The sequence below is a fragment of the Hirundo rustica genome, chromosome 3 (genome assembly GCF_015227805.2).
Source record: "Hirundo rustica isolate bHirRus1 chromosome 3, bHirRus1.pri.v3, whole genome shotgun sequence".
NCBI lineage: Eukaryota > Metazoa > Chordata > Aves > Passeriformes > Hirundinidae > Hirundo > Hirundo rustica.
In genome coordinates, this window is record NC_053452.1 from 34,969,698 (window position 1) to 34,995,978 (window position 26,281).

The window sequence follows — 26,281 nt, forward strand, 5'->3', positions numbered from 1 at the left end:
ACGTTTCAAACATCGATTACAATTCTGCCCCTTCTCTTGCCAAAGAGACAATGAAGATTTTTTTGTTTCTTCACCAAACTCACTTTTTCTGTGTCTGTGAAGGGCAGCTTCAGCAAATCCTCCATGAGCCCCATCTCCTGACAGATTTCATACATGTGCTTCAGCAGCTCTTCTATGTTTAGCTTTGTGGTGTGTTGTTGCAACAGACCCCAAGCCTCCACCATGCACCTGGTGGTTTTGGACACGGAAAGGAATGGGAACACTGGAGCCAAAAAGACCCCCCACAGGGAGGGGATTCATTCATTCATTCATTCAAAGATCAAAGGAAATGGAGGAGAGCCCCATTTGTACCATCACTTCTGCACCTCTCCCAATATCTGAATGCCAAAACAGTGGGAGATTTCCTCACCTGTTGGACAACAGGACGGTGAGGAACAGCCGCACCTCACTGCTGCTGGACATCGACGGCTTCATCATCTGGATGTACCGGAGGGCTCGCCTGTGCTCCCCCTGGCACATGAGGGACTGAATGATCCTCATGTGCTGCCATGGCACGGTCTTGAGCGTAGCTGGATGGAAGAGCAGGGCCAGGGAATTCTGGACAAGTTGAGAGCAGCTGTATTACCACAGATACACACCCGTGCAACAAACACAGACAAAACTTTCTGCAGCAAGGCTGGACGAGCATTAGACAAACTTAAGATGTCTGACTAACAAAATACGGGATCCAGGACATACCAGTAAAAATTCTTCAGTACTTGCAGGAGAAAAAAATAATCAGCCACCCAGAACAAAGTGAATGTCTTAAAAGGAATGATTCAGACCTTTCTAAGGTAACAAAACTCTGTGTACAAACATTCCTCTTTATAAATACATTACTAGATAATAAGTTGCTTGAGAAACAAATTGATTGTATTCTTATGGTGACAGGCAAAGAACAACCTAAACCTAGGAAGAACAGGATGAAAAGTCACTTCTGCAGGCATGCTTCAAGTATCCAAACCACTCTCTTAGAAACAGTGCCCAACCAATCTGCTGAAAACCTAACCACAGACAGCTTTGAAAATTCAAATATTAAGTTGATTACTCCCTTGTAATCAACTTTACTCCTTTGCACTATTAAAGTTGATTACTTCTTTATCAAATTTCTGTCAAAGTAGTCAAAGCAAAATTTCAAATCATAACTTATTGCTGAAGATGTCAGAGCAGTGTTACAAAAAAGCTTCTTATGCTCCACCAGGTTCCTTATATCCAAGTACCAATTTAAAAAATATTTTATTGATTACAGCTCTGCAGAGCCATGTGTGTCTAACTCAACTGTTTCATACTTACTTCATAATCATTGTGATCTAGGAGCCAGAATCCTTGAATCAGCTTAACAAGACCCCAAGGTATAGCAAAGGCAGTTGGAAAGGAGTCGATTGAAGTTTCTGTTTTATTTGGAAAGGAATGCATGATATCCAGCAGCAAGTAAATTGTCTGAGAGAGTCTAATTAAGGTGAATAAATTGCTAAGACAAAAAACATATCACATAACATTTAGCAAAACACAGTAATATTGAAATAATAGGAGGCAGAAAATGCTAATGTGTTGGTCTTGCCATTTTAAGCTATTACAACCTATTATATCAATAGTCAGATCCTAATCACAGAACTGCATTCTGAATAAACTTCCAGAAACAAACACTTGTGGATTTCTGTAAGGAAATCAAAAAGGCAAATATTGGGTATAAACTCAGGCTTCTGCTTCCATCAGGGAAGCTACCAGTTGGACAATCAACACACTTGAACACCCAATGCTGAATTATTAAAGAAAACAAGTTCTACAACTGTTTTGTTCTCCTCATTTACTCACTTCACAAACAACACAAATTGTGCTGCCCTTACAATGCAACTGAGCACCGACTGATGCAAACTGTGTTTAAAACTGCATGTGCATCCCTCACTCCAAGTGTCATTTCCCCTTTCTGACATTTCTGACATGTTAGGGATGTATCTGAGTAAGGCAGCTTGGGATTACAACCATTCTTAACCTCTTCAGGCTCCCTTCTCAGTTTAGCCAACAAACGAATGCAAGTCTCCCTGTTCCAGCAGCCTAAAAGTAGGCTTCTGCCCAATGACTATTCTGTATGCCTGCACTTTTTGCACACAGAAATTAAATACTGTTAGCTGGATTGGGAAACAAATTATTTTGGCAAAAATCAGCTACTGGAAGACCACTGTTACAACCATTAGCTCTGAAACAATACAATTTAGGGCATTGTTCTAACAAGCAGTCATATGCTACACAGATGCGTGCCTTAAAAAATTAGAACTCTGTTAAAATTTGTGAAGAGCTAAGCGAGGTTTTCATCTTGAGAACAACTGAGAGAACATAGTTTCTCATATGACAAGAGATTTGCAACAAAACACTTAAAGATATGAGAAAAATCCCAATCTAAAAAGAAAAAAACCAATGCTTCTGTCTAGGACTTAACTCTCTTCTAAATGTGTTCACTCATACTGTGTCTGAGGCATACAATAAAGAGTTGTTAACCACAGAGGTGACAAACACGTAAGACCATTTTTGTGCACATACTGAAGGAGTAATAACAAAATCCAGAAAGGATACAATTGCATGTTTGTCACTTTCTTCAATGCTCTCTAGCAAATAGAGATCCAGCAGTGCCTGGAATGAAAGATGAAAAGCTTTTCTAATGCTCCTGTCTTTCGGAACCACTGGCTTTAGGGGACTGCTGCTGCTGCTGCTGGGGTTTTCAGGGAACAGAACACTCACATGTAAACTCACGGGTGGGTATTTCCCAGTGCCGCCTTCATCCCTCCGCCACAACCGCTCCACTTGCTCTCCCAACTGGGAAACCATTCCATCAATCATCAAGCAGTCAGAATCCCATTTTCCTCTGCAACAAAAGGGAGCAAGGGCTTGGACAGAGTAAAACACTCACTGCAGCCTCCCAGTGTCACTGATTTCTGAGTGAGAGGAAAGCTGGTCCTTAGGTCACAATGAACTTAGCAATGAAGGAGTCCAAAGCACAAACCCAAGAGAAGAGTTGCAAAGACCATCTGGATTCCAGGTTTGCTTTCTTGCTCCGTTATGAGTAATGCCAAGGAAGGGCAGACAAAGGGTTTTAACTGCAAAAATTATGACTCTCACACAGTCTAACAGTGGCAGCTTTCTAGAGACTTCCTCTACGTCTTACCTTGATAAACGCTCGAGTTTCTGTCGGTGACCCGTATAGTAGCTCTGAATCAGAGGGTAATTGTAGAAAGGTCTAGACAAATGCATGTGATCATCTACAGGTGATAAAGTAAAAACAAGTTAAAGAAGACCATGTTTTTCAACTAAAACTTTGGACCAGACAGACAGAAGCCACACAAGCTCAAGTGTGCTGCTACTACAGGTTCTGCTTACCTAAACCCTCGGGAAGGAGACTGGATCGACAGAACCAGATCACCACTTGTGCATACAAAGAAATGAGGCTGGTTACCACCTGCTTATTGGTCAAGTCTGAAAAACCTGAAAAAAAGACAAAACATGATTTGAGTCTTGCAATTCCTTTCGTTTTACAAAACTCCCTTGGCAGAACAAACAGCAAGTATAAACAAGAACAGCAGAAACCTGTTATTGTAGTTGTCCCTCTAGATCACTTTGGAATTTGAAGGAAAAAAACACCATTTGCCCTCAAAACAAAAACCAATCACGACAAAGAAACAAAATCACTAAGGATTAAAATGGAAAAATAAAACCAAAACTATTAGTTTTCCATTTGTTTTCCATGTAGCAGATATTTTTACTTTAGCAAAAGAGACTATAGTCCTCTTTTTCTCTCAATATGTCAACAACAATTTATAAAACCTGAAGCCAAATACACTCAAGGAACTTCCTTTACTCATTGCACATTTTGGCTTCCTTTATGTTTCCCAGCAATTTGCACACAACTATCAATTGCTAGCTAACAATTAGAACATTTCTCAGCATTAGCACCCTCAGCTGCTCTAATTGCCACCCAGGTGCCCACTCAGCTCAGTGCTGATTCAGTGTAGCCTCCCCTACCCAGCCTCATGAACTCCACAACAAGCTGCTCCCCTGAACTCAAAGGGTCTTAAATCCAAGACCCTACTGCTCAGATTCTCCTTCCTGCTCAACCTGACTCTCCCAACCATCCAAAAAAAACACCAGCTCCTGTCTCCACAGTTACAACCCAAGCATCCTTCCAAATCCTAACAAACAGACCAAAGGCCCAGCAGTGCTTTCACCAACCTTTCTCAGTAAGCTCTCGGGCTTCTGTCAGAAAACAGTTCAGGACTGTGCTGAGGTTGCTCAGAAGCAGCTGGCAGTGCTGAAGGGACTGCAGTGTCTGAGGGTCAATGAAGTTGCAGGAGCCGTCAAACAGCGGAACACCTTGTCAAGGAGAAATAGGAAACCATCAGTCAGCAGAGCAACTGCAGACTTCCAAAGGGCACTTGAACAACCCCAGGAGACTTAAAACAGCCACGTATAGAACCAGCAGCATACACTGGCACTGACTCGAGGGCTCAAACATGACTGCACCAGTACTCACATATTTGGTCCAGTTCATCTTTTGTACAGATCACTTTGTTCCACGTCCACTCCAGAACAAACCGCAGATTTACAGCAGAACTTGGCTGCTCTTTAAAAAGAGAAAACAAAAAAGACATGAAGGTACAATCTCTACCCAAAACCAGACACAACATAAAAACAATGGAAGCAGCATTACCTTCAGAAGTCCAGTGTTTAATGCATCCTGTCAGAAGCTCTAAAGAGCCTGTCTGCACAGCAGCCGACAGCACTGCTTCTAACTGCTCCTCCTGAACAGAACAGACAAAAGCAAATCACAACCTCACACACTTTTTCTCTAAGTCTTACTGTGATAAACACTAGAGTTTTTGTTGGTGACCCATACTGTAACTCTGAATCAGAAGGTACCTGAGCCAGTGACAGAAGTGTTTGTTTCTAATTGGATACTCATTCAGACATTATTTGCCAATGCAACTAATTCCATATTCTTGATTCTTTCTCAATTCTAGCCACAGGCTGGACTGCTTGCTGGTTTGGGCAACACAGGAAAGTTTTCCTCTCACATTTCAACTTCACACAGGCTAGCTCTAATCTCTGTTTCTGTGCCTCAGGGTTTCAGTCTTCATTTGCTGAGTCCCAATTAACTCTTTTCAGCACCACCCTCTGCTAATTCCCATGAGGCACTCTGGGCACACCCCTCTGCCATCAGGAACACGTGAAGGGGACAGAGCAAACACGACTCTCTTTGCATAGAAACTGTGAAGCTGAGGCCAAGCAGCTCCTGAGACCAGCAAGACATGAAGCAGCTGTGACAGCCAAAACATTAAGTTACAGTTTGTTAAAGTATCATAAAGAAGTGAAACATTTCAGTTCTATCAGGCTGAAATTTCAGCCTGTTCAAATATTGTATTCTAATGCCATGGCAGTCCTTCAGAAGGATAATGCACAGACATGCACACACGTGGGAAAAAACGTACCAGCTTATTCCAGCTGGTGTTCAGACATTTCTTCCAGGTGAAAGGATCCTGCATTGAATTTTACATTTTTCTTTTTTTTTTCCCTCTTGTCTCTTTTTTTAAACATATTCAAAAATATGTTTGCCTTCTAAATAAAATTATTACATTCAAAGACATTTCTACACATTTTGTCATTTGAATGCATGTGTGATACTTCCATTGTTTTCTGAAATCTGGTTTCAGACAAGGAAACATGCCAAATGCCGCTTAGGGTGGCCAACAAAATTCCAAACCAAGCTTCTTGACCTAATTCTGAAATTTCTCTTTCTAGCATCCAAAGTCAATCCCTGCTCAAAGGCATAACAAGTCTCTGAACAATATGGTCACAATCCAGCAAAGTCCTCATAAAATTTCTTCCTTTCCCAAGTTACTTCCCAACCAGAGCTGACATCAGAAAATCTAATCAGAATCTAAGAGCCTACATCAGGCTTGCAAAATAAGCATTCTATGGGCTGGGCCAGCTTGTCAAATTTGTTTTAGCTATTACACTATGCAGAAGTATTATTTTTGCTGACACATTTCCACAGTCTGGTGAAGAATCCCTCAGAAAGGAAGATGAAGGCAGTGGGAGGACTACTCTCCCCCTCCTCGTGCTTGCTGCTCCACCCCATGATGACCATCCAACCCTTCAGCTTTGACCCTGCCTGGATAAAGATGGGCTGTTCATCACAAAAGCTCCTTCTTTCATGAAACTCTTCAGATGAGAGACAAAGTTTGCTGCACCAAGAAAGGAAAACCCATGAGCGAGGGGAATATTGAGAGATACAGGTGATGCAGGTGCTGCAGCAAGAGGGCAGCCTAAGAGGAGGAAATCGAGCTACCACAGCTCAAGGCAAAGGCTACAGAGGTAAAGCTCAGTTTTGAGAGGGTGAAGAAAGGCCTACTGATGAAGGGAAAATGAGAGGAAGTGGTGATGAAATTGTCAGGTAGAGGGGACAATTGTAACTGCTTAGCGCTTCCTTGAAAGCAAATAATGTCTAGTGCGGCAAGCTGGTGTTTGCAGTAGTGCACATCCGAGAGACCTTCACAGACACCTACTGCACTGCACCCAAGGCTCTGAGTCACTGAGGGCATGGAGAGGATGAAGGCAGTTCCCAGGGAAAGCTGCTTGCTGCTGCACATGCCCAGCACTGACTGCTTCTGCATGCAGCCTGCGGCCTGCAGTTACTGACGGGTCACCAAAGACAGACATCTTAGGGCTGTTCCCAGTCAGAAGAGTGGATCTAAGAATATTCTGTTAATTGTATCTCAAAATCCACCTGCCAGAGCAGCTTGCAATCAAAAATCATGGTCTTAAAGCCTCCACAGCCTTGAGACAAGATGGATCTGTTTCCCCCTGGATTGCCTGCCCAGTGTACACTCACCTGAGTCAGGCTGGAGGGCTGGACATCAACCAGTCTTGGAGACAGCAAGCCAGCAACAAGACACCGAGTGTAGCTGTCACGAATGGCTTCACTTATTAAAGGACCAGATTTCTTCAAAAACTTCAGGGTCTGAAACATTAATCAAAACACACAGATTAAGACAGCATTCAATCACTAAGCTTCTGGATCAACTCAGACTGTCAGAAAGCTGCATTAGTAGCAGCAGGCTTTAGGTGAGCAATTTTGGTAAGCGTTGCTTTGTAGAGCCTTAAAGACAGCAGCACGCTAAGGGTTCCATTTTCTAAAAAAACCACAAATAGAAGAAAAAAACCCTTGCAATGCTGAAGGAAAGAAAGTATTTTCCAGCCTGTCGAAACACAGGCCTTGCTTTTCCCTGAACATTGACACAAATTAAACTCTGGAAAGTTAAAACTAATACAACTACAAACCGCTCTTTGAAAGACTATGGACTTTTGCGGAAGATGATTTATATGGGTATATCTAGTGAGCTGGAACTTACTTTGAAAGGGTTTGTCACAAGCTGTGCAGTGTTTCAGAAGTGAGAATTTGGCCAAGGTTGAGAGAAAAAACATGTATTTCTTAAACAGTTTAATCACCTTTCCCTTTCTCCATGCTGTCCTCCTTCCTCAAGTCCAGCAGGGTCAAAACCCTAACTTCACACTAGGCAGGCAGTACAAAGTAAACACTTTCCCCAACTTCCACCACACTCCTCCTTCCTACTACAGCAACGCTGCATTCCTTTCTAGCCATTCAATCCCTGCTCATGCCTCCCTAAAACACCACCACTGGCATGAAACTGGCAGGGTATGACTGCAGTCATGCATGTGGATGGACAGTGGGAGCATGAAGCGGTCTCTGACACTCAAAGCACTGCAAGAGGAAAGTTAGAAAAGGTTCATCTCTTGACAGTCTCAACAGAGATACAGGAAAAAAGGTCACCTCCTTCTGGAAGCCCGTGCAAGTCATGTGAACAACTCCTGAGCTGAGCAAACACGTCACATCTGCAGAAACAAGGAACATTTAACAGACATTGTTACCTGATCACCAGTCTGTGCTTTTTAAACACTGCTGTCTGCAGAGTCAAACCTCCAGCACCCCGTTCCTTCTTCACATCACTTACACACTCCCCTGAAAAAGTAGTTACTGTCTGTCTGTAGAAACTTAAGCTCGAGTGCTACCCAGGTGCTGTGCTTTGGGCCTCAGCTCAAAGGCATTTCATTTCATGAGCATCACCCCTTCCCAGGCTACGTTACAGGAGCCCCCAAACCCAAAACTCAGCAGCCTGTCAGATATGTCTCACAAGAGTTAAGTACCTGGTCAGGACAAGGTAACCAGGTTTGAGAACGTTTGTGAGGCTTTTTTTGGTTTGGTGTTTGTGTGACAAAGAAAGAAAGAGAAATCACTAAATAGCAAGGGACCTCCACTGAAGCTTGTCACTATTCAAATGGACAGCCGAGAAATACCTACCAAAATTGTAGGTGCTTGGATTAAAGAACTGTTCAGGTGGTGGATAAGAAGGAGGAACCCCCCGACTTAGACTACGCTCGTGTACCAGAATATCCAAAATGAGGTTTGGAGAAGTCATGCTTATTACAGGATCCAGTGACCACAGTGCAAAATAGGGGCAATCATGAAGGAGTTCTTCTGGCCTTAAAGAAAACAAGGGCATCAGCGCAACAGCAATTTTCAAATTAACCTTTGTAGGGATATTGAAAGCACTTGATTAAAACCTACCTCAGTGAGTCTGGCATTTGGGCGTGATACCAGCGATTGATGTCAAACACACCCAAATAAGTAGATGGTTTTCCCTGACCATAGGTATTCACTTGCCAACAGAAGATTGATACACTTGTGTCAGGAGAGATGACTGTCAAAAGACAAGACATTGTTTCTTACTGCAGAAAATATGAGATATTTGCTGGTTTTACATCATCAGTTTCTATTTTGGCTTAATTCTGTAATTCCACTCACGTAACACAACACTTTATTAAGAATGTTAAAAACAATATACAAAGTAGCAAAAGTCCATATGATAGGTTTTAGTCATACTGCCTCTTTTTCTTGTTGAAATTGTATCCATTTCAAAACAAACCAAATATACAATTATTACCTCATCATGTTGTTCATTCAGATCATCAAAAAAAGATATCAAATAGAACTGGCTCCAATACTGAGCCCTGGGGAACACCACTAGTGACCAGGTGATAAATGGATGCAGCCACAGGTTTGAACAGGAAAATAAAAAATCAGGTAACACTCCTAAGCAATAGACAGAATGATCTTACTGTTCAATGCAGACAACTGGCAGAACAAACTGACTGACCAGCCGTATACAGATCACCCCATACACTGCTCTTGCATCCCAGCAAACATAAAATAAAACCTATGCTTTCCCTTAAAGAATGATGTTCCTAGAGAGAAAAAAGTCCCACATGACTTCAGCAAACAAGTTTTCTTTTTTACTAAGCCCAATAAAGTCAGCTAGGTGAATATATAAAACTTTAAGACTGAAGGTACAGAACAGCATTCATTGCTTAGATTTCCAAACCATGTAGTTAGGAATAACCAAGCAGGGACATCAGAACAAACCTTCATTGACACCGTCCTCTCTGTCAGCATGGTTGCGAAATTTTTCTATGGTCTGACAGCTGAGTAATTTAGTATTGCTGGTCTGCCCTCTCAAGGGAAAGATTCCACCAGTGAGAGCTAAACTGTACCTTTCATCACAGTATTCCAAACCCTGGGTGGGAAAAAAAGAAGGTAATTTTAATTAAATCTACTAAGAAAGAATGTATATATCCAATGTAACATGCATATTGTATTGTTTCTTTCCAATGAACTTATTTCTGATAGCAAATAAAAACTACATCTGACATTCAAGAGAATTAAGTGTGAAATTGTAACATACTGGCTGAAAAGGCTTTGCATGTTTTCAAGTATTAGAATTTCCTTAGCAAAACTTTGCTCTGAAGCATTATCAGTTCATGCTATTTTATTAAGGAATTTTGGAAGTAACAGATATATGCAGGGTAGACAAGAAAAATCAAAACCATCTCTTTGAAAAATTAACATGAAGCCTAAGAGCAAAGAACCTCATCTTCACTGTACGATAACTAATCACTAAAACAAATTTTAACAGAGATGATGTCCTGAACAAGAAGTTCACCATTCCAAAAGACAGTTCCACAAGATAAAGCACTAAAATTCCATAAACCTGTCCAGTATTAATTCCAATGACGAGAAATTTCAGCTTTCATTCATATATGAAGAGCCACTCTCACATAAATTCAGCGCAGAGGGGAAGGAGAAAGTAATACCAAATAGTTCCTGCCAAAGACAACTTCCTAACCAAAGCTGCATATTTTAAGTTTTCCACGCTGGGGCAAGCAAATCTAAGTTAAGAAACTCCAGTGCACAGAAGATATTAAGCAACGATGTTCCAGACCAGATAAACAGGACAGTTTTCAAAGGAGTTGCACTGGTCAGACTCTGATATGAATGTAGAGACTGTACACAAGCCTTGTGTAGAACAAAGGTAATGACCATGAACTGATCTGCAAGATACAGCAGAGATGATCTAAAAGAGGTCTTTGAAAGCCTAATTTAAGCCTATCTTTTGGTTTTCTTACTTGAGCAGATTTAAACAAGCCCTGAAGGTAACAGAGACTCAAGTTTGACAGATGTTTTCAAAAAAACACGTTCCAAAAGTTCAATTTCTGACGTTTACCATGATATAAAGTTGCATGGTTCCACAGCCTCAAAGTCTGATTCCTGGGACATACAGCAGTGATGTAAGCAGACAAGTGTTTAAGTTCCTGTGACTTCTACTCAGTAAACAAGGAGTGGCAATAGATCTCCTCATTTACTCAAGCCTGGCCTGGCAAATGGGAACAATTCTTAAATTTTATGCCACTGAAGACTGACAAGAAGTTTGATTCAGACGTGTAGGCAGACAGCAATTATGTCATACTGACCAATCTGTGACAACAAAAAGTATTCTGACACTTAAGCATCCACTGGGGAACACAGATCCTGTTGTGATGCACCCTTTGGGGAGGGATTAAGAATTGTTTAGGGAAGATTTTTTGGCAGTAGATGCTATCAGGTCCCAGCAAGAAACTACACAATTAAGTGGTTTATCTGTAAGCCAGCTGAAGAACCTGTCTTACCTCCTCAGAGGGTGCAGACGTTCAGCTCTCTTCAACAGCCTTCTAAGATTGGTTCCTGTTATAATCTTTCAACACGTGCCTGTGAATGTACTACTGGTTGTATAGTCTGTAGAGGGTTCCAAGTCTTTAACTACACCACAGGTTTTCCAAGTCACAAACATGGTAACATTTTTGATCACTTTGTGTGATTGTGCTTTTTTTGTGCCTTTTTTTAAAGTGTTAACCGGAATTTCTAGTAAATCCATTTTTAAAGACTGATGAAACATTTCAGACCTCTGAGGTATAAAAACTGACTTTTGTCACATCTTGTTCAGAAAAGAAAACCTAGACAACTCCCAAATAGTTAAAGGTCTCACATTTTAACATTAAATTGTTCAGATGGAAAAAAGTAGTTACCACAAGAGAAACAGACAATTGCTTTTTCCCCAATGCAGTACACAGTAAAAGAAATTGTCTTTGTCATAAAAATGTTGCTAAGAACAACTTTTAACCTGCCAAAGTGCTTAGAGCACTACAAGATGCAGGAGTGAACTGCAATGAAAGCCCTCAAAAAAACAAGCAGAAAGACCAAAACAAAACAAACCCACCCAAAACCAAAAACCCCACCAAAAACCAAAATAAACCCCAAACAAACGTGTTCTCTTCCTCTAGAGCCCTGTATATTTTTGTCATTTAAAAACTGTGCATGAAGACATGCATATTCAGACATGTTGAACCACTGCAAAGTATTTCTACTTCATCACCGTGATAGATGATGTATTTTAAAGAAACGGCTCTTTCCTATAGATAAAAGGAAAAAGAACAGAATTTAAACTCATTCAAAAAATTCAAAACTCGAAGTCCCTATAAAAAGGAGACTTCAAACCACAGTCCAAGGATTACCTCAATGTCATTTTGTACTACTGAGAACATACAAGAGCAAGTGTCAAATAGGAGGAGAGACTTGCTCTGAATTAAGATTACTTTCCCATCTAAAAGATCTTTAGTTAGAGTTTCATGCATATTGCTGAATAGAATTAAACACTATAGAGGGACCTCCTGTCCCTGTTAAGATTATCTGAGACCTAATGATACCTCTTCCATATTTTACATATTTTATCTATTCTATACCACAGCATTTCTGGAACCAGTTCTAAAAATTTATGGAGACTTTTCTGACCAAATCATACCACTGTACATTGCATGTACATCTTCTGCTGGCTTTAAGAGTAGATTTCAGAGATGACCCACCCAAAACTTAAAAAAAAGAGCCATCTGTACGGCTACTGAGCTTCAGAATCAATACTGAAGAGACATTGTAGGTATTTTTGTAGGCGTATTTGAAGTCAGGCTGAGAGCATTTAAAAGAAAAACAAGATTATAAAACAATGATCAGAAATGTATAAAGAGATATATATGATCATATTGTAAGAAAGGGAGACAGAGAGAAGCTTCCTCAAATCTACAGTTTAGTAACACAAAGCTATTCAAAGCCTTGTCTTCTCTTCCTACATGCCATTTATGCAACATTTAAATTAAAGAGTAATTTCATTTGTAATAGCCATTTCCTCTTCAGGAAGCAGATGTATAAGAGCGCTCTGCACATGAATCTAGCTGGAACACATGGCACTGAAGTACAAAATTGTACGGCTTCAGTGTGGACAGATTGTGTCTGACCAATCTGGTCATCTTCTATGATGGAGTGACTGAAACACTTGACAAGGGAAAATTGACCGATGTCATCTACCTAGACTTCTACAAGGTCTTTGACACAATCCCTCATGACATCACCATCTCTAAATTGAAGACAGGCAGATTTGAAGGGCGGACTACTCCGTGGGTAAGGAACTGGTTGGAAGGACCAAGCCAGAGAGTTTTGGGCAACAGCTCTATCTCCAGGCATAGGCTGATGTTGAGTGGTGTCCCTCAGAAACCTGTGTGGGGACTGCTGCTCTTTAATATCTTTATCGATGACACAAACAGTGAGATCAGTGCACCTTAAGCAAGTTTGCAGATGACACAAAACTGGAAAGTGCACTTGACAAAACAAAAGGCTGGGATGTCACCCAGAGGGATCTGAGAGGTGGGCCAATGGGAATCTCATGACATGAAGGTCAGCAAGCCCAAGTGCAAGGTGCTGCACCTGGAATGAGGCACTCCCACACATGACTACAGACTGGGAGAAATGACAGAGAACAGCCCTGCCAAGAAGAACACAGGGGTTTTGGCAGACAAGCAATATGCACTCACAGCCCAGAAATCCAACCTCACCCTGGGAGACCTAGTGCAGCCTTTCAGCATGTAAAGGGAGCTTATAAAAAAGAGGGAAACTTGCAAGGGCAGATAGTGACAGGACAAAGGAGAAGGGGTTTTCAACTAAAACAGGAGAGATGTAGATTAGATGTTAGGAAGAAATTTTTTACTGTGGGAGCGGCAAGGATCTGGAGGTGAGGCTGCTCAGAGATGCTATAGATGCTATCCCTGGAAGTGTTCAAGGCCAGGGTGGATGGGGCTTTGAGAAAACTGATCCATACCCATGGCAGGGGATTGTAATTAGACTACATTTAAGGTCTTCCAACCACAACCATTCTATGATTCTATGACTTGTTTTGAAAAGTATGGACAAAAGAATGCCTAAAAAGACTCATCAAAAGATTTTTTTCTTGAGTCTTACTGATCTTTCATGGTAAGTATTAATCTGGTCAACTTAACTGATCCTTACTTAGACAAAATTACTATTTTCATCTTCTCACATACAAGCTCGTCTTACCTCATACATGACTTGTCCTGATGCCAGGCGTTTCCTGTCACCAAATGCTAACTGCAACAGGTGTAAACTCACAACATCACCTTCACTGAAAAAGGTATAAATGAGGAGATTTGATTACAAAGCTGCTTTACAATCCTCATTATCATTTCATTAGATCTAGGCTGAAACTAACTTAACAGCATGCTCTGGCTGGAAAGAAACACACTGCTTCCCAAAACATGATAATTGGTCACATTCAGCCACTAAAACAGAAAGGAGGAAATTTTGACACAAACAGCTGCAGGGACAAATGCTAACTATACCACTGGAAAGCTTTAATATGCAACATGGACATAAAATTGTTGGAAATAGCTCACAACAACAAAGTGTTCTCCATTAAAACTGCTTTGAAGTTCAAGTTCAAGAAAACTGCCGCTCTATGAACAGCTGGGCTGATTAAGTAGCTTGCTAAGATGATGTTCACTGTTTTGCATCTGCAGCGTAAACCACTTAAATGGTATTGAGTATCATGGTGGGAATACTGAACAAATCTTGAAGCAGTCATCAAGAAACAAGGGAAATCATTTGAGACCACCAGCACAAAAATATAGCCTCTGTTTCCTTTGCCTTTTTCACAAGGTAGGAAAGAGTCAATCCCTCTTTCCAAGTGTAAAATCCTGAAAAAAATTGTACCATAAGCTTAGCTTAGCAATTTTCACCTCCTCTACAGTTAAATAAACAAAATGAATACACAGATATCAACCGAATGTGAATAAATATTTAAAAAAAAAAACAAACAGTGACTTATGGCAAGATTTTTTCACCTTTGTTGTGTAGACTGAACAGCCCACAAGTAGCAACAATTGCGAGGATCATTCTCAGGCTCTTGAAAAGTAACTGCATATACAGGAATCCTTCCTCCTTCAAGCTGGGAGTGGTGACTACAGGTTTAAAAGAAAAAATTAATATAGAAAAAAGGAGAGCCTCCTGGCTCTGCTGTTTGTAGAAGGGTAGAAGCGTCTCCCGGGAAAAAACCAGCTTGCATGCTTCTCCTCAAAATACAGGAGGGTCTACTTCCATCTAAAACAACTGATGACTGACAAGCCACTACATCTTAAGTATTTGTCTTCCCAACTTCAGTTTCACCTTCACAATATTTTCTTGGCAATATTTTCTATTTATGCCCACTGTCTATTTATGCATCCACGACACATCCATAACATATGTAGTTTCTGGTGAGGCACTGTGGATTTCCTTAATTAACACCTATCTGAATGTGGTCATATATTTCAAGTGGCAGATTTCAAAGCACCTCTAAATTTCACTATTGCTTATAAATTTATGTATCCCTTATTCTGATCTTCAAGTCTTCCAAACAAACTTTCATTCACATATGCATCTTTGCCTGTGAATGAGTCAATCACCAACTTCCATCAAGGCCGAAGTGTAGAAAAGAATAAGTTTTCAGGCACAGATCAGCTATTGAATTATCCTGTCTCACCAGATCCATCATGGACATTTTAAAGAATATTATCACCAAAATCACATTATTCACAAGTGAAGCCTTCCAGGGGAAGCCCTAACTGCAGTAACTGGCTCTGCACCTTCCTAAAATCTTTACCAGAAACACACACATTGTCTGAGTTCAACAAATGCTACTGGACAGAACAAACTGACTGATAAAAATAAGATCACTCATATTCGTACTGCATGACTTCCTGAAGCCGAAAAATTGGGACTCCTGCACCTTCAAGCCCAGCCAAGTGGAAGTGACTACTTACTCCCTTTTCAACATTTTCATATTCCATAGTGACAAGTAGCCATCAGAAAAACCCACAACGAGCTGGTTGCTTCTGCTTATGTAGCACAGGGTGGATACTGCTGTTCCTGAAGGACTGCGTAATTGAAAACAGAGATGCCTCCCTTCCCTGATCACAGCTTCTCTTCTTTGTGGAACTTCAGCAGGAATTCTAGTGACAACTTCTAGATCTACACACAAAAAAGCAGAAAGGAATGAATGCATTATGCCACTTCCACTGCATTTTAAACTGATGTGATTAGACAACATGTATTATCTAATCCTACCGTGCCAGGCAAAACACCCATTTCTGCTACACCTTTTCTGCTGTTCCTTCTTTCTGCACCCATTCAGAGAACAGAAGGACTCTCCAATGGCACAGGTATTGTCACTCCTGTTTCAAAACTGAGTACAAATGTAGCCATTGTAGTCAAATTCTTCTGGGACCCTATAAATCAGGAGTTTGGGTCTCATGATGAAGCTACTGGAAGGGACATGAACTCCTGAAGCCACTCTTACAACTGCCAAAACAGTGAACGCAATCTGAAAACACAAACTGCCAAATTCATTCCCCCAAATGCAGGAGCTTTGATAAGCCAGATTTGTTTTAAAACACGAGCCTAAAGCTCGCCCCAAGTCATTAATGGCAACAGGAGGACACTGACAAGAATTATGGTACCTCTGACACAACTTCCCACCACACAGCTGCACTGACTCAAACAGAAAAATTCCTACAGCCCACTGGTAAGAATCACAAAGACAAAGGGATGTGGGCAGCAAGAGGCCTTCTTAACATCAGGAGGACTATTAAGCCAATCCCATCTTTGGACTAGTTCAGGACCATACATTATCAAACTGCCAGCTGCAGTCAGCAATGTCAGAAGTTCATCAGCGTGCTGGGATTTTTAGTGGGACTCGGTTGTTTTTTTTCAAAAGCTGGTTTTTGAAAAGAAACAAATTCTCTTACTTCTAAATTCAAGTTTAAAAACTGCAGCTTACCCGATGCTTCTACTTCATTCTGACTGCAAGATAAATCATCCAAGCAAAGGTCAACCAGAAGGACATGGCCAACATCTGTGGCCACGGCTGCCACTCCAAAGAGCCATCGCAGACTCTGGTGCAGGTGCCGGGTGCTCACGCTGGCGCCGCCGTCATTGCTGATGGGTTCGATGGCAGTCACCTGCAGGGAACTGCGGGTTAATGGCAAAGCTCTTGGACAGGCTCGAGAGAAACCACTCAGAAGGGAAGCCAGCATCAGCACATCACAAACAGGAAAGGAAATACAGGATAAGATTTCCACAGGAATGACACATTCCTAGAAACAGCTGGAGGGAGATGCTGGCTTACTAAAATCTATGCTGGTCATCACCACCACTGATTGATAATATCCCAACAAAAATTTTAAATGCACACCAGCACTCTCAGAGATGGTAAGGAAAACTAAAAGGCAGCCTAAACCAACAGCAAGAACTTGCTCAGCCTGAGGCAGGAGCTCTCTCTGCTCCCTGACAGCCCAAGCAGTCCCCACGACCTCAGCACAAGCTGAAGACAGACCCTTCAGCACCCACAGCACACCCAGGACAATTCTGACCACTCTAGCACAGTCACCAGGGCTCCTGCACTAAAGCTGGACAATACAGGAACAGAGGCTATCTTGTGGCCTCTTACAGATACAGCACCATCAAAGCAGACAGCTCTACATCAGCAACAAAGGTTTGTCTGAAAACAAAGCAGTGAGCGTCACAAGGCCGTCCATCTTTTTATGCAGGTTATTTACTCCCAGAAGTGGGGGAAAATATCCAAACCCTTAAGGCCCCTGAAGTTTTCTCCTCTCCCGTATCAAGCACTTGCTTATGACTGCACTGCCTGGCCACACACTTCACCTTTCATCTTGGTCACAAGAACTCCACTTATAGTTATTTAGGAAACTTGGTTTTCCTTCAGAATTCCTAAGATTCAAATTAAATTTTCAATCTTCTCTACTGCTCAGAGGACGACCAAATGTATTTTGATTATTCAGATTCCTGTGTTCCAAATGTTGGTGACTGCGATGAGGAAATACAGAACACGTCTTGCTGGACAATTAGTTGAGCTTCAAGTTTTGCGTGTAACTTTTTTCCAAGTTGTTTTTTTCATTGTACAACTGGCTCCAAATGAATCTTTACTAGCTTTGCATAGAGGCTTCCAAAAATGTTCCCTGGTTACTTCAATTTTCCATGTAGAAGCTCCTGAAATGACATATTTTTCCACTATGCTATGCACTGCTTTTTCCTATTCTCCTAGTGCTTTGCCAACTCATTCTGGGAAAGAACAAAGAAAACTTTTCTCAGCTCACTGAATCTGAATGCTGCCCTTCTGCCTCATACAAACCAGGAAAATTTGGGAAAATACCATGCAACAGTTCTGAAACATGCAACTTTTATAAAACAATTCAATGTAATTCATGTTTTTAATTCAGAATCCAACTCAAATCATACTCTTTAGCATTTTCAGTCTCCTGCTGCATTTCATACATATATCAAGAGGGCACTGAGAGACACTCACAGACACATGCAAAAATATGCCAAAATTCTAAGCTCCTGAGTCTGTGTTTTTTAGCTCATTTCTTTATTTTCTGAATGCCTCAACATCCATTATTACACTGAAAAGCAGTGGCACAGTCACAATAAACACCCTGTATTAATACACTAACAACTTGACACCTTGAAGCAGAGTTGCTCTAAGTTAAACTGTACAACTCAGCTGTCCACAGAAGTTATACCTGTTGAGAAAATAGTTCCAAAACACAGTGCTCATTAAAGGTTTAAAAGAGTAATGACAAAACTTCAAGGAGTGATGTTAAGAAAAGATCCACATTTTTCCTTTAAAAATAATCAATCTGAAAATCAGAGAAACATTCATGCATATCATCCCCCCCCCCAAACTATACATTACATAATATGCAAATATGAGTTTCTGAAAGAATTCAAAACATATGGACAGCAGCTAGGTGCAAGTTTTATCTACTTGTTTTTGCTTACCCTTGCCTCCACTCAGCCTGAAAGTTAACAGTCCAATTAGCAATACCTGTGTCCTGACTATGCTGACTTAACTAGAGCAATACCAAAGACATAGGAAGCAAAAGGAAAGCAACAGAACAAACATACTTGTCATCAAGAGCTTTCAGTGGGTAAGAGCAAAACTTTCAGAGCAGCTTTGGCTTTATTTCAAAATTCCGAGCCTTCCTCACACAACAGCCAACTCTTTCCTGCAGGGCTTCATCATCTTTGCTCCTGAACCAGTTTTTGTCGTACCAAACAACTCTCTAATATAACTTGGATAACTAAGATTGTTGGTACTAGCTTCTATTTCAAAACACTTCCGCAGCTACGGATTCAACATGCAACATAATCCTTACTTCTTAACCTTTGCTTTTCCTAGCTTACTTAGATAGAAGAAATAAAACCTAACACACCAACATCACTTACCAAAATTTACTTATTGATTATGTGTTCATGCTATCACACAGCTTGCCTCTCCATCTACAACTTGAGCAGATAAGCAAAACACTCTTGAAGACTGATTCAACTCATTATCTCCAGAACTTACCACAACACAAATGCTTACTACTACCAACAACACTTCCACCTTTACTCTAGCAAGTCAAACCAAATGTTAGGGAAAGCTGAGTAGTAAGTATTTATTTGTTGCAGATTCTAAGACGTGAATCTGGATGTTTTGATAACTTCACCTGATTCTTGTTTCAGCTATGTTTACGAGACACAGGGACAATACATCATTTGAGTTCAAGGGTTACAGAAGGCAGAAAAAACTATTGCCATTACACCACTGTATCCCATCTACACAAACACTATATTCAACAAGCAGAGATTCAAGGCAAGTCAATCTGCCAACAGTCTGACAGTTAACTCACTAAAATCTTTTCCCCAATCTTAAAATAATAGAAAAATCTGTTCTGTTCCCAAGTCACCTGCTTCCTAGTCTGAGACTGATGGGAACATGTCGAAGTCATTAACAGCACAATGATGGGAGTCTGAGATACTTTTAAGGACAGTTATTCTGACAGAAATTAGCCATTTAAAAGAGGTATATTACAAACGCCATAAGTGGCGTTTTCTTTTTTGCTCTGGAAAAAAAAAGGTTTTCAACGCCTTTTGTTTAAAAGTGGAGAATTACATCAATATGTGCTCTACAATACGTTTTTCACAATAAACACAAAAGATAATGCTACTGCTAAGTCCAAGATTTTACATCAAGGTTTCTTGACTGGTTAATCTGAACTGACAATATGTTAATGCAATATAAAAAGGGTAAGTCATACAAAGAGATGCCGAAGAGATTTTCTTGAAACAGGATTATGCAGCACCAAATCTTCATTTTCCAAAAAGGTACATACCCTTCCTGGTAGAACAACTGCTTTGACCACTCTTGAGATGCCAAGGTCGTACAGACAGAGAACACTTCCCTCTGCTTCCTCCAACCCAACCAGGAGCCCAGTCCTCTTCTGCCAGGAAAACTCCTTCACCACGCGGACGGCGGGAGGCTGCTCGTTCACTCCGCTGAAGCGATACGCAGAGAGCCGCTCTCCTGTCACCGAGTTCACCACCTCCAGCTGCGGGCCACACGCCAGCCACGCCAGGCCACTTCTGCCTGCGAGGGACAACAAACACCACTCAGCAACCCCCAGCACAAGAACTCAAACAACAGCAACCGCACCGGGCCTTTCCCTCACACGCACCACAGGGAGGAAGGACAACCTACCTGCATCTGGACCATGATTTCCAATCACCCCTTGCAATCCTCAACCAATACATCTTGAAATTAATAACCCCCTTCTTTTGCATTTGTACTTGGCATTCCTGCACTCGAGAACGTTGACTCTTTGGGATAAAGATTACAATACACTGAGCTCAAGTCCATACACCACACTTGGCTTGGTTTTGCCAGAAAACACCTATTTATGCACAGGAACACAAGTCTCAAAGCATACGTCAAATACAGCCCGTCTAAACCAATTCATTTCCACTTAAGAATTCTGCTGGACACACAACTACTCTGGGCAGGGATTCGGACAGGAAGTTATCTTAAAATGGGCACTGCAGCCGTACATTTCAACTTTTACACCTGCTGATCCCAGAGTTTAACAAGTGTCGTTTCACTGAAGAGTTTAACACTTGTTCCTTTACTGAGCCACTTCAAGCTCAAAGGGAGGATTAGCTCCATTGCTGCACGTACAGTCAGGCAGGTAAGATTCTACCTGGTCTCAACAGAAGCCCAGACATCCAGACAGGCATCCAGCTCTACCTTCACATCACTGCCTAATCTGCTCAGCTGCTCTCAGCAACTCTCACTGGGTCCTCATCCGCATCCAATTAAATACCTTGGAAACACGTGGGCAGTGCTTGAGCTGGTACAAAGAATTACATCCCAAAACAACACTACGTCTTCCTTGGAAACTGCCCTCTATTTCATTCAAAACTGAGGAGGGCATGCTCAGCTCCATTAGTTAAACAGCACACAAATGGTGCAGGCTGTTGCACTTTCAATGCTTAGCACTTCTAATTGGTAAAATATCCTGTCAGCACTATCAGAACCTGAAGCATTTCATTGAACAGAACCAACCTGGTGCCATGGCCCTGGGCTTCAGGCAAGAACAACGGTATACCAAATCCAAATTCAAAGGAAAATGCTCACCTCCAGAAAACTTCCCACACAGCACAGAGTCTAGGGTGATCTCATCTTCCCCGAGTGCCTCAACAGTCACCTCTGGAAATTGCAGCAGACTGCTCGTTACCTGAGCCGTTAGGTCTCGCATTCTTCACTGTAAATGAAGAAAAAAGTCAAAAATACTCATGTCAGCCATAAATATCTTTGAGACTGACCTAAGCTTCATTAGTATGCAGTGACAAATCTCCCATACATCATTTGTAGCTCTTTTTTTGCTTATAGGAAATGGCACTTGGGACATTTTTTCATCTCACAGCAGAGCAAGAGAAGAATCTTGAGCTTTTCTTATGCCTACAAGATTGCCAACAAAAAGTGACACAGAGGGATGGACAAGATAAATAAGAGGAAATAGATCAGCACACCAAATTCAAGCTTACTCATACAGGTTAGCAAGATGTGATGTCAGAAAAATCCTATTTTAAAAAGCTTCTCAGTAAGAAGTATAACTCTCTGCCCTTTCCCTTGATTTAATACATTATAATTTGGTGTCAATTGTCTCCTAGTAGATGTCACAGATCAGTCATGTCTCGTTTTCTTTCTATGTGTATTTTTGGCATTCAGGAATACAAAGTTCTTGACCAAAATCATTCTCAAATTCTTCCAGAAAACATACTGCTAACTTTCAAGCAATACTGAATTTCATAGCTCATCAACTAGAAGTATTTTTCCATACACTTAAGCGGTGAATGTAACACATCACTTGAAAATACTGGTTCTTCTCTCTGCTGAAATCCTTTTACTTCTGATTCCAGTCCCTACCTTCCTTTCGCCTTTATAACATCTCTGCAGTATTAGAGAAAACATTTCTAGGCCTCTCAGTCTCATGCCCATACAGGTGCTCCACAAGAGTTCGTATTTCAGTGTGTCAAGACAGATTTTTTTTTTTCTTTTTTTTTTGTTTGTTTGGTAGAAAAATTGAAGGGCTGAACTGATTTACAGGATTAAACAGGTGGCTAAGTATGAGATAATCCATATGCATGAAAATATAAATTACTTGACGTATCTGTTTTGCAAGTCATCTGGCTTATAGAGAAGGCCTCTGAAAGACAAGACAAATTCAATTGTCTTGTTCAAACAGTACTGCTTTCTTCATGACATCTCAAGATATTACACACAGGTCGCTAGTGCTGGGTTGTGTTCCCCTGTCTGCCTCCAGCAGGACAACAACGAGTTTGAAGCACAGGGAGGAAAGTCAGGGTGCTGCACTAAGCACAAGTCAATATTTTGACAAAAAAGTTGCTGATGGCAAAGCCAGTACTGCAGCCAGCCAGCCTGACCACTCTGCCAGCATTCACTACTAGCACAGATCAGGTTCCAAGTGGGACAACTTACTTGCAGTAGTTTTGCTGAGTTTCTCTTTTGGTACTTGCCATGAGTTTCAAGTGACAACTTCTGCACTGCATCTAGCGGCTCCAGAGGGTAAAAATCCTCAAATCTGACCAGCATTCTTGCTTAGTTTAATTACAATTTAGTGGGTATATTTAAGGAGTAACCCATAACACCAAATACTAATTCAGACACATCTGGTTGATGAATAGCATCTTTGAAATGTTTCAGTGTGTGCTTATGTTCCTTTCATCGGGCACAACTGGAATGTTCCTGGCTCCATCTGCTTTACACCCTACAGGTCAGGTATTTATGTGCATTGATGAGGATCTCTGAGCCTTCTCCAGGCTGAACAGTCCCAGTCTCCCAGCCTTTTCTCGAAGAGCTGCTCCAGTCTCCTCTAACCATCTATGTGACCCGTCGTTGCACTCTCTCCCGTACCTCCACCTCTCATCTTGAGAGCCTGGGGAGCCTGGACCTGACACAGCATTCCAGCTGAGGCCTCACCAGCACTGCACTAGAGGACAGATCACCTCCCTTTACCTGCTGGCATAGGTTCTTCCTCATGCAGCCCAGGCAGGATACCATCAGCCTTCTTTGCTGCAGAGGCACAGCGATGGCTCATGGCCAACTGGGTGTCCCAGAGCCTTTTCTGTCAAGCTGCTTTCCAGTTGGGCAGGCCCCTGCACACACCGGTGCCTGGGGTGGTTCCTCCCCAGTGCAGGACCTGGCACTTCCCCTTGCTAAACTACATAAGGTTCCTGTCAGCCCATTTCTCCAGCCTAACAAAGCACTGACTCTGACAACATATATTAAGGAATTTCAGAAAAGAACACAAAATTCCAGAATTATTGCAGTGAATAATTTGGGGTTTTTATTGTAAATAAGTGTGGCAATGTCTTTGTGGTAAGCATATGATTATTAATACCATATACCACAATAATAGCAAGATGGTTTTCAGAAAAGAGTGAACAAATATCTGGTAGTAGGGCAGGTAAGAGCATGCAAGGAAACTTCTCAGCTGCATGCTCTCCATGAGTCACGCTGAGTGACCCTGCCTGGACTGTCTACCTGCTGTGCCAAGAGCACAGAACCTTGTGCGGCCAAATTGGGAATCTGCTTTAAACACCCTCTACTGGAGAGATCTGAGTTTCAAAAACGAACTGCCCACCATCCCAAACTCCCCACCATCCCAAACAGAATTCTTCCCTGATGAAAAGCTCATATGTTAACACAGTGTACTCTTGCCCACAATATTAAAAAAAAGTGCTTATCAGTCCATGAACACCAGTAAGAAACATCAAGTAAGTAGAACTCCAAGACCTGAACCATTTTTGTAGAAAATGAAAATACCACAGCATCAGGCATGCTCAGGTTTCCTCCAGTAAGGCAATTACCATTTTAAACACCTTTTTGTTTGGTTTTTTTTTTTTCAGAAATCAGGCACAGAACAAGGTTGATAAACTTTATAACAGATTATGAACAATATATAGTGACATCTCTATAAACATGTTTTCCTTGAATAATTTTGCAAAGTTAAACCAAGAATTACTAGGAAGTCAAAACACAGGGGAAATACTTAGATCTAGATCAAAGACATGAAGCCTCTCCTTTAAGAGATACATTCCAACAGCAACTGCATTTCTGCTCTCTTTGAAACAGTAACTACAATCACATTCTCATTTCTGCCTGTTAGAAATCAGATTAGGGTAAAATGTCACATGCTTACTCCATTTTCAGGAATAAACCAGAATTCAACCTCCCAGCTGTATCCTAAAGCAATGCAGTCTGTGTGCAAGTTGCCAAAATGACCATTCTTCTTCACCCTAGGAACTTATAACTTCCAAACACCATGGAACTATTTCCAAAGACAGAAATGTCATAAATTTTTGGATTAAAAAGCTTGGAAGGGCGGAGAGGGAAGGAGGGAAAAGACACAGAAATTGCACGTTCAAGGAGAATCATATACAGCCAAGTCAGAGTTCTGTGATTTCAGTTTTGACTGATGGTATTACATAAAAATCAGTTTAAAAGGCCAACAACATTATGGGCTCACCGAAGAAAAAGCTAAAAATATGGTCAGTCACAGCTGAAAAGATTTCATAGGACATGTCGACTTCACTAACATCAAAAGAGAGACCTTGCTGTCATCTCTCGTCTCCGTATTTGCTCCTTTGTTCTACTACTGTATTTTGGAAGTCATTTCCAGCACACCACACTGGCTATGTCATCCCACCACTGGCCCTTCCCAGCACAAATTCCAGAATCACGTCGAAGAGAAAGACCTGCCAGAATCATGAGCAGTCACCTCTTCCAAGCTCAAGCCATCACCTAGAGCAGGCTGCCCAAGGCTGTACTCAGATGGGTTTGGAACATTTAATTCTCCAACAGGATTCTACAACCAGCAACCTGACAAGATCAACTGCAGAAACACCTGCAGCCAATGCAACAGGGTGACTCTCTCTTGCTAATTTAAGGATTCTATTCTCTCCACCACACCAGTAAACCAGCATCACAGCAGGAAAGGCCTGTCACCACTGTTTTTCCAAAACTATCTGACACCTTACTAGGCAGAAGATGAAAAATTAATAGAAGCTTGATTAGGCTTGAAAAAGCCAATCCCAGGCAAATCGGTGCAGAAAGGAGAGCTGTGGCAGCCCGTGAAATGAGGAGCTGTCCTCCCCAGGAAACAGAGCTGTGTGCCCACACGCAAGGGACAGCTGCCAGCCAAGGCAGATACAACCAGCCTGACCGAGGGGCCCTGCACAAACACCTGCACGGCCACGCTCAGCCCTAGACCCCAAACGGGGCGCAGCCATCCCCACACAATCAAGTCCCTCAATCTCCCCAGACACGATCAGAAAGCAATCATTAGACCTGAAAGACTGACACCAAGCATTCTATGGGCAGACGCTACAGACCTGGACTCACAGTTTATTAAGGAACGCACCGAGCAGTTTTGTTTAAGCCAGCAGCAACTTTGGTTCGCGATGCTTTGCTCCGCGCAGACTCAAGAGACACCCCCCCCCCCACAAATGGCACTGGATTCTTCTAAAGCTGTGGCCTCCCCACATTCCTCGTCCCGCAATCGCCGCTCTACGCAGAGAGCGCGTTTCCCGCCTCCTCATGGAATACAACCCCGAAACCCGGCGGGGGAGGGGGAGACGGAATTGGAAAGAAGTAAAGAAAACCCTCCAAAACCACCACCGAAGGGGCGAGAACAGAGGGCGTGCGCGGATGGCGGGGCGGGAGGGAAAGCTCCTGGCGGCAGCCGCCGCATCTCCCACGCCCCCCAGGCTGACGGAGCCTTCCCGGCTGCGGAGCCTCCATGTGCGCTGTCCAGGCCGCGCCGCCCGGGCCTCCCCCGCCGCCGGGGGCCGGGGCACGTGTGGCGGACACGGCGCCGCAGCCGGGGGTCACTTACATAAGGGACGGGCGGCCGGGCCCGCCCGAGGCCCCCGCGGGCCCGCGCTGCGCCAGCGGCGGTGCCGGCCTATACGGCTCGGGAGCGCCCGGTACCCGCTGGTACGGGGGGAAGGAAGAAAGGGAGGAACGAAGGCGGAGAGGCGGGCGGGGGTCGCCGTCGCCGCCAC

The 26,281-nt window shown here is 42.2% G+C and overlaps 1 protein-coding gene across 1 annotated transcript in view; it reads right to left on the reverse strand.

Annotated features, from left to right (window-relative positions):
• The window catches only part of LOC120750607 (protein ELYS), a 39,742-nt gene that overhangs the window by 13,239 nt on the left and 222 nt on the right, over nt 1-26,281 (reverse strand). Inside the window, exons 2-22 of the mRNA XM_040059481.2 lie at nt 21,330-21,456; nt 20,032-20,285; nt 16,635-16,815; nt 15,619-15,826; nt 14,662-14,778; nt 13,859-13,943; nt 9,530-9,680; nt 8,675-8,807; nt 8,408-8,589; nt 7,880-7,941; nt 6,920-7,048; nt 4,739-4,829; nt 4,562-4,651; nt 4,261-4,401; nt 3,412-3,516; nt 3,200-3,293; nt 2,776-2,899; nt 2,611-2,667; nt 1,333-1,479; nt 410-597; nt 84-228 (exon numbers count right to left, since the gene is read on the reverse strand). Coding sequence (XP_039915415.1) covers nt 84-228; nt 410-597; nt 1,333-1,479; nt 2,611-2,667; nt 2,776-2,899; nt 3,200-3,293; nt 3,412-3,516; nt 4,261-4,401; nt 4,562-4,651; nt 4,739-4,829; nt 6,920-7,048; nt 7,880-7,941; nt 8,408-8,589; nt 8,675-8,807; nt 9,530-9,680; nt 13,859-13,943; nt 14,662-14,778; nt 15,619-15,826; nt 16,635-16,815; nt 20,032-20,285; nt 21,330-21,450 — 2,805 coding nt within the window. The 5' untranslated portion in view covers nt 21,451-21,456. The remainder of the gene's footprint in view (nt 1-83; nt 229-409; nt 598-1,332; nt 1,480-2,610; nt 2,668-2,775; nt 2,900-3,199; nt 3,294-3,411; nt 3,517-4,260; nt 4,402-4,561; nt 4,652-4,738; nt 4,830-6,919; nt 7,049-7,879; nt 7,942-8,407; nt 8,590-8,674; nt 8,808-9,529; nt 9,681-13,858; nt 13,944-14,661; nt 14,779-15,618; nt 15,827-16,634; nt 16,816-20,031; nt 20,286-21,329; nt 21,457-26,281) is intronic.